This window comes from Macaca thibetana, chromosome 18, assembly GCF_024542745.1.
Source record: "Macaca thibetana thibetana isolate TM-01 chromosome 18, ASM2454274v1, whole genome shotgun sequence".
NCBI classification, from domain to species: domain Eukaryota; kingdom Metazoa; phylum Chordata; class Mammalia; order Primates; family Cercopithecidae; genus Macaca; species Macaca thibetana.
Genome location: NC_065595.1, coordinates 56,684,066 through 56,703,513, shown reverse-complemented (window position 1 = coordinate 56,703,513; position 19,448 = coordinate 56,684,066). Strand labels below are relative to the sequence as shown.

Here is a 19,448-nt window from a genome sequence, read left to right as displayed (position 1 = left end):
CTTATTGAGGTAATAATATCATTTTTTCTGTAAACTTTTTCAATATATTAATTCTTTTTTCCAAAAAATTGAAAATCATCATCATTCTAGATATTATGTGCAGCAGCGTCTAAGAATCTAAGAGTACTGAGGCAATTTAGCCTAAAAAAGGGGTAAGGGACCTGGATTATGGTCCTGAAGCAATCACCGATGAGCTATGCAACCATGGACAAGTCAGACTTCTTTGGGCTTCCATTTTCTCATTTGCAACATGAGGCTGTTCAGCTACAGGAGCTCTGAGTTCCCTGTGGTTCTGTTGGATGAGATTCTTTGAATAGATTCTTAATGGTTCCTTCATTCAAGCAGCCCATATGCACTGCTTTTAGTGTTGTCAGGTTAACTGCAGATTTTAAAAAACTGTATTTATTATAGAATCTGGAAATTAATCAGGTAAGTAGTATTACCCTCATTTCTCTAAGGTTAGGTCATTAATTCCAGTGAAGTAGCTCTTGTCTCTTCACATTTGCTACTTTATTTTAGAGCCATATCACAGTGTCATCAGAAAATAGATTCCTTATGTAACCTATTTCAAAGAACCACATTTGTGTGTGTGTGGAACTGACAATGGTCTTGCCAAATGATTCTTCAATTATAACCCTGTTGACCAGGTTGATGGGATTTAGTCTTAATTTATACTGTAAAGTGACACTCATTTGTGTTTTATTTCCAGAATCAGTTGCTCAACTACCGTTCTACCATTTCAAATCATGGATCAAAAATAGAAGGCCTGGAAAGAGAACTGACTGATTTGAATCAGGAATTTGAGACTTTGCAAGAAAAGGTAATGTGTTAAGTCCATTTAACTTTGGGGTTTTTTTTGCTTTCAAAGTATTTTTATCTTTCTTCATTGACTTAATTTGTTGCTAATCCATTTGTTTTTCATATAGGCTCAAGTAAATTCCAGAAAAGCACAAACATTATACAACAATGTTAATCGGGCAATACAAAGCACAAAAGAACTGGATATGAAGATTAAAACTGTCATCCGGAATGTGCACAGTAAGAAGAGTTACTAAGCCCAATTAGTCTTTTGGTTGCATAACCTTCATTGTACACTAAAAGAATTCCCTTTAAGATTTCAACATTATGAAAAGAATCCCATAATGATACTAAAAAACTAATATAAAATCTCCATAGAAGTTTCTGCCTTTTTTTTTTTTCTTTTTTTTTAAGTAGCCTACTGGAGCCCAGAATTCCCAGTTTAATAAACCACTTGATGTTTCCTAGTTCTCTTAAAGCAGATCTCGGGGCCAGATGGAGAGGGAAACAACGTGCCTTCAGGTGAATTTTCCAGAGAGTGGGCTGAAGCCCAGCGCATGATGAGGGAACTGCGGAACAGGAACTTTGGAAAGCACCTGAGAGAAGCAGAAGCTGATAAAAGGGAGTCGCAGCTCTGTAAGAATGCTCCCAAATTCTTTTATCCAGTCCGTTCTAATTGATTTGAAACACGATGTACAGAGTACAATGTAGAGTTCTCCGTTGCAGGCGGAAGGCCTCATGGTTTCAGTGAATATTACTGTTAGAGCATCATGTGGTGAAAATCAGTAGCTCCCAGGAGACCCAGGTTAACAAGGCGCTGTAGAATATAACAGCTTACCATCACGCAAAAAAAAAAAGAAGGTTCTTCTAAAAGTTAGATATGGTTGCCTCTTTTTCCTTCTTAACTGTATTTTTCTGATGCTCATGTACCTCTTTCCAGTTTTCTCATTACATCATTATTAATGGTCACCTCACCACTACTGAATTTTTGAATCACAAATTGATATTAGCACTACTACAGATTGAGATTCCTTTTCCAAAATGCTTGGGACCAGATGTGTTTCAAATTTTTAATTTTTTTGGATTTTGGAATACTTGCATAGACTTAATAAGTCCTCTTGGAGATGGGACCCCAGTCTAAACATAAAATTTATTTACGTTTCATTTACATCTTATACACATATCTTGAAGGTAATTTTACACAATATTTTTTAATAATTATGTGCATGAAATGAACTTGTGTGTGTTTGTGTATGTGTAAGACAGAGTCTTACTCCATTACTCAGGCTGGAGTGCAGTGGTGTGATCTCAACTCACTGCAACCTCCACCTCCTGAGTTCAAGCGATTCTCATGCCTCAGACTCAGGAGTGGCTGGAATTACAGGTACCTGCCACCATGCCTGGCTAATTTTTGTATTTTCAGTAGAGACTGGGTTTTACCATTTTGGCCAGGCTGGTCTCAAACTCCTGACCTCAAGTAATATGCCTGCCTCGGCCTCCCAATGTGCTAAGATTACAGGCATGAGCCACCGCGCCCAGCCTCTGAAACAAACTTTTGACTGCATTTTGACTGAAACCTGTCACATGAGGTCAGACGTGGAATTTTCTATTTGTGGCATCATGTCATTGCTAAAAAATGTCAGATTTTGAAACAATTCAGATTTTGGCTTTTTTGATTAGGGATGTTCAAATCTGTATTACAAAAACAAACAAAAACTGATATACTAGAAATTAACAGAATACATAGAAAGGTTTTGACTAGAGAAAATGCCTCGTTAGTTCAAAACTGAGAAATATTAGTTTAGTGCATACTTTTTTCAGATACTGGTATTTATTCTTTAATAAAATGATGTATCAGTGGTTAATATATAGATACTAGCAGCTTTCTTGCTTAAATTTTTATTGTTCAAATTTAATGTGAGTCTTGGCTTTTAATTGTAAATAGGCAGTATTCACAGTGAAAGAAGCATGCACTTTACCCCCTGCAGCCAGCTCAAGTTCAAGTCCTGAGCCTGACTGGCCATGTAACCTTGGGTCAGCCATCTCATTTCTCATGGCCTCCATCTCCTTATCTAAAACGTGAGAATGATAATTTATTGTTTTCCCATGGAAGTTAAATGAGGCAACGTGTACAGTGCACATAGCAGGTCTGTGTCAATGTTTCCTTTCCCATCCCCTCCAAAGTTCAAGGAAAACCATGAAATGAGTAGAAACTCGATTCTCCCTTCATAGTCTTTATAACCCAGCTTCAGTATGCTCCTCTGTCAAGTAGAAAACATGAAGTGATGTATTACAGTGCTGAACCGGATAAGGACCTGGCAGAAAACCCACCAGGGGGAGAACAATGGGCTTGCTAACAGTATACGGGATTCTTTAAATGAATACGAAGCCAAACTCAGTGACCTTCGCGCTCGGCTGCAGGAGGCAGCTGCCCGAGCCAAGCAGGCAAATGGCTTGAACCAAGAAAACGAGAGAGCTTTGGGAGCCATCCAGGTGAGTTCACAGTTTGAAGCTGCACAGTTTCGTTAATAAGGATGAGAGAAGCAGGGATCTTTATTATTAATAAAGTGGCATAGTCAGGCACCTGTCTGTACATCTGATTATACCACCTCAGACCCAGATCAGACAGGAACAAAGCATTAAGTGCAAAACCATAGTCATTTCTAGCCTTCAGCTACCAGAAAAGATTCTGAACTTTAACCACAGACAAAGCAGTGCAAACTGCTTCACCTGCATCCCCGGCTCAAAGAGTATTGGAGGAATAATGTTGCCAAATAGATGAGAAATTAATATTGCTATAGTTAATTCAAAGTATATATTATGTTTTTGGTAATTTACTTTTTGTGTCAGATATGTAAACATAATTATCATAATCACCAGCAAAGGCATTTTAAGCCATAATCTGCTTTATAGGAAATAAAAGTACAGGTCACATACAGAAGCTGCAATGACAGAATTTAAAGCTCTGGATTTTGCAGTTCATATATATATATATATATATATATATATATTTGGCACCACCACGCCTGGCTAATTTTTGTATTTTTAGTAGAGACAGAGTTTCACCATGTTGGCTAGGCTGGTCTCAAACTCCTGACCTCAGGTGATCCACTCGCCTCAGCCTCCCAAAGTGATGGGATTACAGGTATGAGCCACTGTGCCTGGCCTTATAGTTCATATTTCAAGTAGTGAACATTGTATGCTAAAACAATAAGGCCAAGTGCAGTGGCTTATGCTTGTAATCTTAACACTTTGAGAGGCCGAGGCAAGAGGATTGCTTGGGCCCAGGGTTTTGAGACCAGCCTGGGCAAGGTAGTGAGACCCTGTCTCTACAAAAATGTTTTAAAAAATTAGCTGGGCGTAGTGGCGTGTGCCTGTAGTCTCAGCTACTCGGGAGGCTGAGGTGGAAGGATCATTTGAACACACTGGTGGGTTGGGGGCAAGGCTGCAGTGAGCCATTATCGAGCCACTGCACTTCAGCCTAGGCAACAGAATAAGACCTGTCTCAAAAAAAAAAAAAAAAAATTAAAAACAACAAAAGTATGAGAGGTTATATAGGGTTATAAAACCACAGTGAAATCATAGTTGAATAACATAGGGCAGACCCCCAAACAGGAGGAAGTTGGTAAATGAAAATAAATGATGTCTTAGTGGATGACTCTATGCTTAGCTCCCAAAGCCTCTTTGGATGGTACCATGTCTGTGTGAAGTTGCTGATTATGCCAAGGTAAGGAAGCAGGACCCAACTTTATAGGCCTCTGAACTCTGGCAGCCTTCCAGCCTGGCATTCTCAGGTTCTGTGTGACCTCTCGGTCAAGTGCCTGCTGTGTTCTCATTGGTACTGGCTGATGGTTGCTGATGGTTTATTTACATAAAATCTTTTGGTCTGTTTCAGAAACCAGATTTTGATAATATACCCATCTCGTTGGGCAAGTTGACCCCTACTGTAGAAACCTTCTTCAGCAGTGATAGCAATTGTTTCATTGGCATATCATTTAAGGAACTATGATAAGACACCTCCACTACAAAAACAACTGAGTTCCTATCACTTTGTAATTGCCTAGACAATGTTTCGGTTCGAGAAAGCATTCTGACTTCGAAATTGCTTACATGTTATTGTCCCATAAATTTGTCTATGCCTTCTGATAATATATCATGGAGCTCAAGCAATTTTTTTTTCTTCAGAGACAAGTAAAAGAAATAAATTCCCTGCAGAGTGATTTCACCAAGTATCTGACCTCTGCAGACTCATCTTTGTTGCAAACCAACATTGCACTGCAGCTGATGGAGAAAAGCCAGAAGGTAGAGGAAACAGTTGTTCTCTAGAAAAATCTAAAAACATTTTAATTATATTGCGAGAAAACAATGAAATGGGCTGACCTACATTTTTGCTTTATCGAAGTATAGTCTCTTAGATGGAAGGGAATATATGGAAATGTTAACAATAGTTCTTTCTTGCAAAAGAAGTATGAATGACATGTCTTCTTATGTTCATATGTATTACCTGATTTGTCTGCAATGAACAAATCACTTTTGTGATAACAACAAAAAATTATAATGCTATTTTTAAAAATCAAGCATACAAGCATTTATTAACAAGATATTTAAGACCTGATCAAAAAAACTGATACAATTTCTTAGCAGTTCAATGGGGATTTTAAAGCACCTTTTACAATAACTATTTCTAAGTCATTAAAAAAGTTCTTTGGTTTACTACAACTTTATGTTGATGATAACATTGTGATTTTGTAAAGGTTACTAAAGGGTTTCTCACCATAATGAGAATGTTCAAGATAGTGGTAAACCTTGGGGAAATATTACCAGTGCTACTGTCTGAAGTGACCAAGGATTAACTGGTATGGTAAATAGGCTTAGAAAATATAACATCTCATTGTTGCCCCTGGAAACACATCAGTAATGATAGAGTTTGAGAAATCAGCATCTACATTCTTTGCTTGAATTTATACTGTCTTTGTTTACTTGGAAAAAATAGGAATATGAAAAATTAGCTGCCAGTTTAAATGAAGCAAGACAAGAACTAAGTGACAAAGTAAGAGAACTTTCCAGATCTGCTGGCAAAACATCCCTTGTGGAGGAGGCAGAAAAGCATGCGCAGTCCTTACAAGAGCTGGCAAAGCAGCTGGAAGAGTGAGTGCACGGCCCAGGAGACCAGAAGGGCACGTGGGCTGAGCGCAGCAGCTTGTCTTGAGACAAGCAAGGCCCTCCCCTGGGTTGGCTGGGTCTCCAGAACTGGGTGGAGGGCGGAGGGTGGCGTCAAGGCCAATGCCCCAGGCCCACGTCAGAAGCAGAGCAGCAATAAGGGCGCTAATTCCTGGCCACGTCCTTTGGGCACAGCTACAGAGGCCATCACCTCAGGTATCTACTTACCAAATGGAAAGAGAAGGGGCTGGGCTCATGTTGATGGCACCACTGCAGTCAAACCTGGCCGGCAGAGAGAGACTCTGCCATCTCTTTATATTATTTTATTTTTTCCATTTCATAAAAAAAAAAAGGAAAGAAAAGAAAACAAGAAATGGAAAGGTTTGGGGGGATGTCAGCTGCTGGCAGAGGAAGGTTGTGGGGAGTGCCTAACCTGCCCTGTCTTCCAGGATCAAGAGAAATGCCAGCGGGGATGAGCTGGTGCGCTGTGCTGTGGATGCCGCCACCGCCTATGAGAACATTCTCAACGCCATCAAAGCGGCCAAGGACGCGGCCAACAGGGCTGCCAGTGCATCTGAATCTGCCCTCCAGGTGGGCACCTGTACCAGCAGCTTCTCCACATTCACTGTGGAGATGGCTCATTTTTATATTTTCTTTCCATGGGCTCCAAGGAATAGAAACAAAGCATTATTTTAAATCAGAACTTGTTGTATAGGATAGAACTTGCTCTAGATATGGGTAATTTCTGTGTTTGACTACTTCATGTCTGTAGCACTGTTTTAAAACTATGTGTAAAACCAGATAGAAATTACACTGATTATCAATTTTCAACCTGAACAAATATTATATCCTATATCTTACCAGGTATGCTTTTATGCTGTGATCGTTAACCAAAAAGAAACATTTTTGCAAACAACTTGATCAGCATTTTCATCAGGTCATTTGGCCTTACATCTCGGTGTGTCTGTGGAGTCCTGTGGGATCTTATATGCACCATATGATAATTCCTATATCTGAAAATAAAGAACAAAATATTAAATATCAGAGTTCAGGAGGACAAGCCTTCTTGAATGAGTAAAGGCTTTTCTGTCCCAAAGCTTGAACGCCTGAAAACAACTAAGTTCTCTCTTCTGTTATTGTGGGGGGTTTCGTACGAATGACAGTGAGCAGCTAAAACAAGTGTCACATAATTTGTCAGTATGCCACCAGAGATAGGCCCACCTCCCCAAGCCACAGAAGTCACATAGGTGTTAGGGCTACCTGGAGCCCTAACTGTATCTTTTAGGGAACAATCTAGTTCTAGCTCCTTCCCCCTTTGCACTTCATTCTTAAAATTAAGGGTTTCAGACTAGGATAAAAATCTTATTCCATATTTCCTAACATACAGCATCTGTTTAAGGCTGTTAAATGCTTTGCTTTCAGACAGTGATAAAGGAAGATCTGCCAAGAAAAGCTAAAACCCTGAGTTCCAACAGTGATAAACTGTTAAATGAAGCCAAGATGACACAAAAGAAGCTAAAGCAAGGTATTAAGGGGAGTTGGCAATGGCAGGGATAGTCAGGAGCTTTAAATGACCTCTGGGACCAGGCGGGGCAGCCCTAGAAGCAAATGTTGTTTTTGAATCTCAGTGTCAATGCAGATGATACTTTTTATTTATTTTATTTTATTACTATTATTATTTTTAATAGAGATGGGGTCTCCATTGCCCAGGCTGAAGTGCAGTGGCACAATCATAGCTCACTGTAACTTTGAACTCCTGGGCTTAAGCGATCCTCCACTTCAGCCTCCCAAGTGGCTGAGATTACAGGCATGCACCACCATGCCCAGCTAATTTTTGTATATTTTGTAGAGGCAAGGTCTTGCTATATTGCGCAGGCTAGTCTCAAACTCCTGTCCTTACAGGATCCTCTTGTCTCAGCTTCCCAAAATGCTGGGATTACAAGCATGAGCCATCATGCTGTGCCCAGATACTACTTTTTAAATTCATGATTTATTTATCAATTTCATGTATCCACCCAATATTCTAAATATCCCCCACCCATCATATACAAAATTAACTAGAGCCTTATAAATATAAATAAATCTTGAGAGTGATAGGCCTATTTGGGCCTGGCCTTGGTGGGGAGGCTATTTTAATTTAACTCACCGTGACACTGGCAACCCACATGTCAAGATCATTGGTTTGGGATCATTAGAATAACTGCTTTAAAATTTCTTAAGTAATAAAATCTTTGCAACTAAAAGTCCCCAAAATCACTACTACTGTGAAGCATGAGAATTTTTTTGTTTGTTTTTTTTTTTTGAGATGAGGTCTCACTCTGTCACCTAGGCTGGAGTGCAGTGGCGTGATCTTGGCTCACTGCAAGCTCCGCCTCCCGGGTTCACGCCATTCTCCTGCCTCAGCCTCCCGAGTAGCTGGGACTACAGGCACCCGCCACCATGCCTGGCTAATTTTTTTGTATTTTTAGTGGAGACGGGGTTTCACCGAGTTAGCCAGGATGGTCTCGATCCCCTGACCTCGTGATCCGCCCGCCTTGGCCTCCCAAAGTGCTCGGCCCGGGCCGAGAATTTTTTAAGCATAAATTTTATCTTTGGAAAATGTTCATGTATTTTACTCACTTATTTTCTTCAATAATTAAACTCTCTCAATCTCACCAAATTTCTGTGTTTCAAAAACACTGTGTTTCTCCAGGCTCTTGTTGTCATCCGTGAGTCCACGGCCCTCACTCAGCCTCTTAGTCCTTTCAGAGGGATTAAATGATGCCTCTGTAAATTAAATAATTTCTCCTCTTTCTGCTTCCTTCCTTTCCTTCCTTCTTTCTTTCTCTCTTTCTTTCACATGATAAAAAATTAAAGACATGAAAAATAAAATACAAAAAAAGTACTAACATACATTCATTTGCCTCACAAATTTCAAGAATTCAGATTTTCTGGTATGACATCTGTTGCTCTCTACAAAATTTGAGCTTTGAGGTAGGCTCAGTGTGGTAAATAGGGTTAGGATGCTAACTATGTAAACCAGTCCTGGAATCATAATTGAAACCACGAATCATCAAGATGGTCTTAAAGCATTTGCTGGTCATTTTCGATGACCCAAGGATGGCAATATTATCAGCTAGGAATGACTGCTAGCTAGCTCCCTTTCTTTCACAGAATTTTAAAAATGTGTCGTTCATTTTGGAAATTAACAGAAACAATGCCTACTTTGTGTCTGTATTTGCCTGGATGAGGCTCTTTCAACAACACTCTTGTCCTCTGATAGAAGAGGATCCTTTCTGCATTATTAATTCATTCATTCACTCATATATTCATTTACTCAACAAACAGGTACTATTAAGCCTCAACTAGTGCCAGACACTACATTATGTGCTAGGACATGGTAATGGATAAGACAGATGCATCTTTTACTAAACAGAGTCTCTTACTCTGGGCGGATAAGAAGTTTAGCCTTTCCCAAGTTATTCAGCCTCTCGCTTTCTTCCTGTGTATTTCCAAGCCATTTCCTCAAGGCTCTGATTTGCTGCTGACCTCTGTAACTGGAGGATCCCAGAGCTGTGGGTCTGGGCACATGCAGTGGGCATCTCTGAGATGACTCCTAAGAAGCAAGTCTACTCAATGCTGTGCAGACACTGTCTACTTCAGGGGCCACAAATACCAATGGAGGATCAAAAATGCACAAAGGAATTGCCTCCTAATGCTTTATTTTATTTTAGAAGTCAGTCCGGCTCTCAGCAACCTACAGCAAACCCTGAATATTGTGACAGTTCAGAGAGAAGTGATAGCCACCAATCTCACAACTCTCCGAGATGGTCTTCGTGGGATACAGAGAGGTCAGCATCTTCCTAACCCGTTGTACTTGGTTGGCTTCTTTTGTTGAACGTTTTAGATACTTATACCTCCCTATTTGTGTGTGCATTAGGTGATATTGATGCTATGATCAGTAGTGCAAAGAGCATGGTCAGAAAGGCCAACGACATCACAGATGAGGTCCTGGATGGGCTGAACCCCATTCAGACAGATGTGGAAAGAATTAAGGACACCTATGGGAGCACACAGAACGAAGACTTCAAAAAGGCTCTGACGGATGCAGATAACTCGGGTATTAGGCGTTCTCTGGCCAGGACATCTTAGCCATTCTCTCCATTGTTATGTGTTTTGGTCCATTTTCATTCTTCCCTGGTAAAGTCTGATCTCAGAAACTAAAACATTAGAAAACAGCTCCACATGATATAGGATATATTCAAAGCATATAGGTAGTCTACTAGTTGGAAGGACCAGATAGGATTTTTAATTTTTAGAAAATACATTGAAAATGCTATTGGTTTTTTTTTTTTTACAAAGTGGAGATATAAGTTTCTTAATCATGAGGCATTGAATTATGATTAATATTAAGAATCAGAAAACAGGCCGGGCGCGGTGGCTCACGTCTGTAATTCCAGCACTTTGGGAGGCCGAGGCGGGCGGATCATGAGGTCAGGAGATCGAGACCATCCTGGCTAACACAGTGAAACCCCGTCTCTACTAAAAACACAAAAAATTAGCCAGGCGTGGTGGCGGGTGCCTGTAGTCCCAGCTACTCGGGGAGGCTGAGGCAGGAGAATGGTGTGAACCTGGGAGGTGGAGCTTGCAGTGAGCCGAGATCGTGCCACTGCATTCCAGCCTGGGTGGCAGAGCAAGACTCCGTCTCAAAAAAAAAAAAAAAAAAGAAAAAGAAAAAGAATCAGAAAACAAAGATTTTTTTTTTCTTTCCATAGTGGTCAAAGTAAAGGATTTGGTACCCAGATTGCAGAATATAATTCACCATGTACAGTAGCTCCTCCTTATCCTCAGGGGATATGTTCCAAGACCCCTAGTGGATGCATGAACCCACAGATAGTACCAAACCCTGTATATACTATGTTTTTTCAATCTGATAACCCAGATAGCTACTAAGTGACTAATGGGTGGGTAGGGTAGACAGCAAGGATATGCTGGAAAAAAGGAAGATTCACATGGGTGCTACTCCAAACAGCACACAATTCAAAACTTACGAATTGCTTATTTCTGGAATTTTTCTTTTTAATATTTTTGGACCATGGTTGATAGCAAGTACTTGAAACCTCGAGAAGTGAAACCATGGGTAAGGGGGGAACTACCGTAACTAATTATGACCCATCCTGTTCAACATCTGGGGACCAAACATGCCACTTGACAAATACTGTCAGTAAGAACAATTGTAGTTAGCCTTTTCTTAATGCTCAATATTACATTTCTGTTTTCTAATCTCACCAACAGTGAATAAGTTAACCAACAAACTACCTGATCTTTGGCGCAAGATTGAAAGTATCAACCAACAGCTGTTGCCCTTGGGAAACATCTCCGACAACATGGACAGAATACGAGAATTAATTCAGCAGGCCAGAGATGCTGCCAGTAAGGTGAGTGTGTCCCCATGTGGTCAGTGGCCAAGGCTAGTTCTTTGATGAGTTATCACATTCATCAAGAAAGAAAAAACACTTATTTACTCAAGAATTAGTTGTCTTTCTTCCCCCAATTCTTTGGTTGCTTGAAATATAAAGACTGATTTTTCTCCTGTCATCCTTTACAAGTGTACATGACCTTTGTACATTCTTACATTCTTACATTATCTCATCATTCTTACATTATCTGGTATATCAGGATCCTGAAGCAGTTTGCCCCATTGAGTTTATTCAGGCAGAAAGAAGGATTTTTTTCCAGGCCCTGGTTTGTAAACTGTGATTGCACATTCAAGTGAGGATTCTGTGGTCAGAATGTGCCAGTGTGATACTGCACAGGACCTACCCTCCTACTGTTACTTCAAAGTTGTAGAATCCATCTTTGCTGAGGATGGAGGATTTAAGATGACAGCAGTTTTCCATCATTGGAGTACTGATTCACCAGCCTTTCTTGTTTTAACCTGACATTATTTACTTGACTTGTCTCTTAAAATTTGTTTTGTCCTAAAATGGCATAAATATAATTTCTTATATTTTCCAATAACTCCTAGACAGCCCTACAGGAGAGTTTTGGAGGGAGAGGGTTGGAAAGCATAGTCAGAATATCACTGCCCTGGAGGCATCGTGCCCAGTAACCAGGCTCACTGTTACTTCTTTTGAGCCTGGGAATCTGCCCTTTCTTCTAAGAAAGCGAAGTATTCCCAACATTAAACCTTGAACAGGAAAACAAACAGCATAGGGCAAAATTTGGAAGAAAGCACCCTCTTCACACTCATACGTGCTTTATAAAAACCAAATGAATAAGAATATGTGCTAGCTTTTACCCTTCTGTCTTCATTCACTAATTTATCCAACAAAAATTTGAAGTGTATTATAACACGGTGGTTAATAGCTGTTTAACCAAGCCAGACTGTCTTGGTTTCAGTTCTTGCTCTGCCTTTGATGAGCTGTGAGACCTGAGCCCTGTCCGTTTACCTCTCTATGCCTTAGTTTCTTGGTCTATAGGGCATAGAAAATAATAGTACCAACCTCATGAGATTGTTAGGGTTAAATGAGCTAATGTGGAACAGTGCCTGGCAAATAGTAGATACCATGTTAGTGGAAAAACATAAAATAAAAAGCAATAAGTAAGTGCTTTTGTATGCCTGGTTGGCATCAGCACTTCTTTGGGTGCTGAGGACACAGAAATTATTAAGTCATAGTTCTGAACTCAGGCTGCTCTCCAGCCACTGCAGGTGGTTTCTTAGACTGTGCTAAAAGCTGGATAGAGTTGTGTTATGTGTATCTTCAGAATCCCCAGTTCTACCTGGAGAGGCTTAGAATAGCACTAATAAGTATCATTAACAGACATGGATAAGAAGCTTCATTGCAACATAGTTTATAATCACACAAAAAATTTTTTTTCAAAAAAAGCCACATTGACAACAGTAAACCTGAATGAGCTGGGGCTGTGTTTATCAACATGAATAAATGCAAACACATAGCGCCCAGCAAAGAAAGCACGTTGTAGATAAATGTGTACAGGTGGACACCATTTATATAAAAATATTTAAAACATGAAAAATAGGACTAATTACAGTTTATAGGTAAATGCATATTTAATTTTAAAAAATTATGAAAAAATGCATGGGAATTTGCTTGGGAATCCAGATCCAGAGTAGTGGTGACCTCTGAGAAGGGAGAGGGGAACAGGTGCCAGTTCTGTGAGTCATGTTCCATTTCATGGTGATGCACATACAGGCATATTTTTCTCCCTCCCTTTCCTCAAATACAAGAAATACCTTAATTTAAAAAATTTAAAGGACGAGTAGGAATTTACCAGGTGACAAAAAGCAGGAGAGAATTCCAGGCAGAGACTCAGAGAAGATTCTGAAGGGCAGGGGGTGAGTAGGAGAGAGAGGCATGAAATGAGCCCACAAATGTGGGACCCCATCGCTAAGTCCTCTGATTTAATGCCTTGCATATACAAGATCCTCGATAAATATTTAAATACTTGATAGAGAAAATGCAGATTTGCCATAAATCTCATTCTTTTGTATTCGATCGTTAGGAAATATTTATCTTCTTGGTTCACACACCAGGGCTAGTCAGAGAACTTTTGTTATTGGTCTATTACATATAAGTATAAAGTTGAGAGTAAATGTTTGGAAGCTTTGAATAATTTGAATTGCCTCAACATGCAAGCATGTGATCAGTGGGCTTGTATTTTGTCTACCATCTTTTTTATTTTTCTAGTTATTTAAATTTGAATATGTTTTACAAAAGTATTTGTCCCTGGCATATTAGAAAGAAAAAATGGTCCTTCATCACAGAGATCTTAAGAAGCACTATTTTAGAGAGCCTTGATGCACTCACTCATTTTTCAGGACTGAACGCCTATAATAAATGAAACTGTAACATGTAATATATCCAAGGGAAGTAGTTCCTTTCAAAGTGCATTTAAAATATTTTAATATATAAATATAAATATATGCATATATAATTATATATTATAATAATGTATTTTATGCATATATAGTATTATATAATTATATATGCTTTTGTATATTAAATATATAACATATGTTACAGATAATGTATATATAATTATATATGCATTTTAATATAATATATAAAATTATATATTATATATAACATAATTATATATGCATTTATTATATATTTAATATATTAAAATGCATATTTATATATAAGTAGTATATAATACATTATCATATATAAATTGTATATTAATATATACTTATATAAATATTTTGTATATTTAATATATAAATGCATATATTTAAAAACTACATATATATAAATGTATAGATATATATAGTTTTGTTTTTTTGAGACAAGGTCTCACTCTGTTCCCTAGGCTGGAGTCCAGTGGCATGATGACGGCATGCTGCAGCCTGGAACTCCTGGGCTCAAGCGAGCCTCACACCTCAGACTCCTGAGTAGCTAGGACTACAGGCATGCAACACTATGCCTGGCCTTTTCTTTTCTTTTTTTTTTTTTTTTTGGTAGAGATGAGGTCTTACCATGTTGCTCAGGCTGGCCTCAAACTCCTGAGCTCAAGTGATCCTCCCACCTCAGCCTCCCAAAGTGCCGAGATTACAGGTGTGAGCTACTGCACCTGGCTTAAAATATAGTTTTAATGTATTACATGTCTGACTGTATGCCAGGCACCATGCCACGTGCCTCCACGGATGTTAGTTCATCTGCACAAAAACCTTCGAGGGTTGTAATTCATATTATTGTCATTATCGTTATTATTATTGCTGGCCCAGAGGACTAAATGCACTGCTCAAATGTCCCTGACTAATAAAAAACACAAATGCCTTATGACACAGCTCCCGAAACAGCTTCATGAGTTTATAATTTGGGTCTTGGAGATTATGATCCAGGGCTTAGAGACATTCACATTCCCTTGCTCCTTATCATAACAACTCAGGAAAGGCTGATGCATGGCTACGAGTCACAAACTAGCTCTCTGAGCACGCCTACTTTCTTCACAGGACAGCGTTTGACACCTTGTAACTTACTCCTCACAGGTTGCTGTCCCCATGAGATTCAATGGTAAATCTGGAGTTGAAGTCCGACTGCCAAATGACCTGGAAGATTTGAAAGGATACACATCTCTGTCCTTGTTTCTCCAAAGGCCCAACTCAAGAGAAAATGGGGGTACTGAGAATATGTTTGTGATGTACCTTGGAAATAAAGATGTAAGTATTGCTTGGACATCTCCCTTGTTTTTGAAACAATATTTTTCAAGATGTGTGCTTTTGAGATGTGTAGCACAGCTGCATCACTGCCATTAGCACAGCAGGCAGAAATCCTACTAAGACATCGACAAATCCCTCCAGCTTCCTCCCTGCCCATCTCCCCACTGTGGCAGTGCCCTCGAGGGATCTCCCATGCATCTTGGATTGTTGGTTGCTGGAGGATCAAGAGGCCTTACCCAATGGGCCCAACACATGGGCACGTGTGTGTACATGTAAAAAATATACGCACCTGGGGAGGGTGATTGGCACCCCTCCATACTACCAAGTTGTATAATTGACACCACACTAGCAGGGATCAATACCAAGCCTTCGTGGAAATCAACAGTAGCTCCTCCTCTTGGAATTTTGACCTTGTCCTCTTCCGCCGACCGCCCAACTGCAGACCCTTCCTCAAGCCTGTGGAATGGGGAGATTATGGGTGAGGACTGGAGTGGAATGAATCCTCCCTCTCCTGCCTAAATGATAGGAAAAGCAGTTGCCCATCTCTTTATCAGTGTAAATTCATTACTACTACTACTATCAGTGTACTGATACTACTACTACCCTTACAGGCATTTTGAATGGCTGGCTTTAGCTTTTAATCCCTCCTTTTAAAATACATTTCTTTAACGTAAGTGTCAGAGGAAAAGCTAATCACTCACTGGGTTAGGATTCAGTTGTTGAAAGAGAAATGCTTGAAATACGGTTCTCAAAAATTCTGCCCAATTAGGAAATTGTTAGTTGTCACTAATGGATCTTGTATTTAAAGATTCTTAAAATCAACACTATTGCTAATTACTCTTCCATGCTTCAAGAGGTTGGCATTTTATTTGTAGCTTTCTTATATCATGATTTTTTGCTTTGTTTTGTGATAAAATGCACATTACTTTATTCCTTCAACACATTTATACCATATACCTACTATGTGTCACATTCTGGCTTTGTGATAAACAAAAATTTATTTCTCAAATGTACTTAATGCCAACGCACACCTAAAATGGTTAAAATGGTAAGTTTTATGAATATTTTGCCACGATTTTAAAACATTTTGTTTCTACCTTAAGGCGCTCACATTCTAGCAGGGAAGAAAGATGCATATATAACTAATCTCGGTAACATAGAGGTGTGATAACAGAGGCATGCACAAAGTGTTAAGAGGATGTTGTGTAGTACTGGGAGAAGCAAAATGGCTTATCTCCCTTACCAGACTAAAATCTGATGGACGGCTGAGTCCATATCTGGGCCCTCTGTATGGCCGGTGCTTGGCACATATTTGTAGATTGAGCAAATGGAGGGATGAGTAAATGAGTGCCCTATAACATGAGCAGAGACAGCTTCGCATTATTAACTCAGCATTCTGTATTATTCTATAAAAGATTGCACCTTGTTTATTCTGTCTCTCCAAGGCTTATTGCCTAAAACCCGTTAGTTATTTGAAATGCATCCTCATCCTCTTGGGATGGGAAGTTGCGAAACCACAGTGTGAAGTGTTCTGAGGTGGCCCTTTGTCTCCAGGCCTCCCAGGACTACATCGGCATGGCAGTTGTGGATGGTCAGCTCACCTGTGTCTACAACCTGGGAGACCGTGAGACTGAACTCCAAGTGGACCAGATCTTGACCGAGAGCGAGACTCAGGAGGCAGTTATGGATCGGGTGAAATTTCAGAGGTATAAGTCTGATTGACTGTTGCTCTTTGTGAACCTGACCTGCGCTCACCAAGCTTCCATGTATACATGTTGCTGAACCCCATTTTTAGTGGCTTGGCTTTGAATTCTTTAATTTTTTCATATAACTTTATATTCTAAATTCATTTTAAACAGAATTTATCAGTTTGCAAGGCTTAATTACACCAAAGGAGCCACATCCAGTAAACCAGAAATACCCGGAGTCTATGACATGGATGGTAGAAACAGCAATACACTCCTTAATTTGGATCCCGAAAACGTTGTATTTTATGTTGGAGGTTACCCACCTGATTTTAAAGTAAGTGTAAATGTTATTTCACTGAATGAAATATTTAAATTTTAATTTGGTATGGTGATGACCTCATGTCTCTATTTTAATTATTACATGTAAAATGGATTTAACCGCACATTCTTACAGCACATTCTAGCGATAATAATTAACACTTGTTGAGTGCTTCCTCTGTGCACTCAATAGAAACTGTGCTAAGCTTAAGTATGTTAATTTAAATAAGCATCATGATCATTCCCATTTTACAGATGAGGAAACAGAGACAGAGGGGTATCATAACTTACCCACAGTCATACAGCTAGTAAAGAGCAAAGCCAGGGCATCTTGTTCCAGGGTTCACATTCTTAATTAACCCTTATGCCATAGTGACTGTTGAAAGTGATTAATTGATACTATTTTGATTATTGTCCTTTGTTCAATTGGTAGAAGATGTTTTATTTCATTTTCAGCTTCCCAGTCGACTAAGGTTCCCTCCATACAAAGGTTGTATTGAATTAGATGACCTCAATGAAAATGTTCTGAGCTTATACAACTTCAAAAAAACATTCAATCTCAACACAACTGAAGTGGAGCCTTGTAGAAGGTAAATAAAGTGTGGAAACCAGAAACTCTGTAACTGGAGTTTTGGTAACTTGCAGTACTTTTACATATGATACAGGATGGGCCAGTGAGATGCTATGATGTTGCTAGTGGCTTTGGGCCGGTAGTTCTTCAAGTATACGTGCATGCAACACTGGCAGTCCCGCCCTAAAATCTAATTAGGGTAGTCTCTTCCTAATTTGTATGAAATGCTAGATTGATAGAGTTTTCTCACTTAAAAAAAGTCTTTATGAAAATTTTTGTGCCTCCTATCACAAAATATTTATTATTAGATGGTACCTGATTTAGAGGCCTGATTTAGTGGCTCATGCCTGTAATCCCAGCACTTTGAGAGACTGAAGTGGGCAGATCACTTGGGGCCAGGAGTTTGAGACCAGCCTGGCCAACATGGCGAAACGCCATCTCTATTAAAAATATAAAAATTAGCTGAGTGTGATGGCGTGTGCCTGTAGTCCCAGCCTCTTGGAAGGCTGAGGCAGAGGAATCGCTTGAACCCAGGAGGTCAAGGTTGCAGTGAGCCAAGATCATGCCACTGTACTCCAGCCTGGGCGACAGAGTGAGACTCCATCTCAAAAAAAAAAAAAAAAAAAAAAAGGAAAGGAAAAGAAAAAAAAAAGTGGTTCACAAAGCGTGCCATGACTTTTTTGGTACTCTTCCACCTCAATCTTTTTGAAAATTGCTGCCTTGAACTCCTAACCTTCCCTACAATTATAAGGACATGGTATATTCTAATACGAGGTGGACCAAATATCTATTATTCAGAATAAAATTACACTGCAAGTTAATAATCTCTTACATTTCAAAATCTTCAGCTGGTAGACCACATGTTCCTAAGTAGACATTTCCAAAAGGGACTCTTACTCATCTTTTGTCGAGCTAGGGTTTGACTGTCAGAGTATGAGAGCACATCCAGGAGAAAAAGCTGGCTGCTTTAACATTTTAAAAATGTTTCCTCTGCTTTAACAAAACTATGATAACTAGATTGCATTTTCTTGGCTCCATTTTTCAGATAGCAGCATCCCATATTAATAAGCACACTGGCATGGTGATCATTTGCTGCTGTGTTCTAACTTATGATGATTAATGTTGACAGGAGGAAGGAAGAGTCAGACAAAAATTATTTTGAAGGTACGGGCTATGCTCGAGTTCCAACTCAACCACATGCTTCCATCCCAACCTTTGGGCAGACAATTCAGACCACCGTGGATAGAGGCTTGCTGTTCTTCGCAGAAAACGGGGTAATCTATAACAAGCATCCAGATACAACCAAATATATTCATTTTGTTTAGCAATTTAGAGATAACTGGGTTGTTATAAACGACCCACTAGATCTGGAAAACAATGTGCAAATATTACCTACATCCTTTTCCTCCACCCAGTTATACTTTCTTTCTGTTGGCTAGGAAATGTAATTTTTAAAAAACATTTTTAGTTTTAGGGGTACATGTGCAGGTTTGTTATGTAGGTAAATCGCATGTCACAGGGGTTTGGTGTGCAGATTATTTTATCACCCAGGTAATAAGCGTAGTACTCAATAGGTAGTTTTTCTGTCCTTAAAAAATACTTCCACCCTCAAGTAGGCCCCTTCTTTGCATCCATGTGTACTCAATGTTTAACTCTCACTTATAAGTGAGAACACGTGGTATTTGGTTTTCTGTTCCTACGTTTGTTCGCTTAGGATTATGGTCTCCAGCTTCATCCATGTTGCTGC

At 39.4% G+C, this 19,448-nt stretch overlaps 1 protein-coding gene across 5 annotated transcripts in view; it reads left to right on the top strand.

Moving 5' to 3' along the window:
• LAMA3 (laminin subunit alpha 3) overlaps window positions 1-19,448 on the top strand; it is a 273,575-nt gene that overhangs the window by 216,653 nt on the left and 37,474 nt on the right. For all 5 annotated transcript variants that reach the window (XM_050767788.1, XM_050767786.1, XM_050767785.1 and 2 more), the window contains 16 exons: window positions 710-820; window positions 927-1,038; window positions 1,267-1,434; window positions 3,095-3,291; window positions 4,984-5,100; window positions 5,792-5,946; window positions 6,408-6,549; window positions 7,381-7,483; window positions 9,672-9,788; window positions 9,878-10,057; window positions 11,233-11,375; window positions 14,954-15,124; window positions 16,679-16,830; window positions 16,984-17,146; window positions 17,587-17,720; window positions 18,831-18,975. In XM_050767788.1, the coding sequence (XP_050623745.1) occupies window positions 710-820; window positions 927-1,038; window positions 1,267-1,434; window positions 3,095-3,291; window positions 4,984-5,100; window positions 5,792-5,946; window positions 6,408-6,549; window positions 7,381-7,483; window positions 9,672-9,788; window positions 9,878-10,057; window positions 11,233-11,375; window positions 14,954-15,124; window positions 16,679-16,830; window positions 16,984-17,146; window positions 17,587-17,720; window positions 18,831-18,975 (2,310 nt within the window). The remainder of the gene's footprint in view (window positions 1-709; window positions 821-926; window positions 1,039-1,266; window positions 1,435-3,094; window positions 3,292-4,983; window positions 5,101-5,791; window positions 5,947-6,407; window positions 6,550-7,380; window positions 7,484-9,671; window positions 9,789-9,877; window positions 10,058-11,232; window positions 11,376-14,953; window positions 15,125-16,678; window positions 16,831-16,983; window positions 17,147-17,586; window positions 17,721-18,830; window positions 18,976-19,448) is intronic.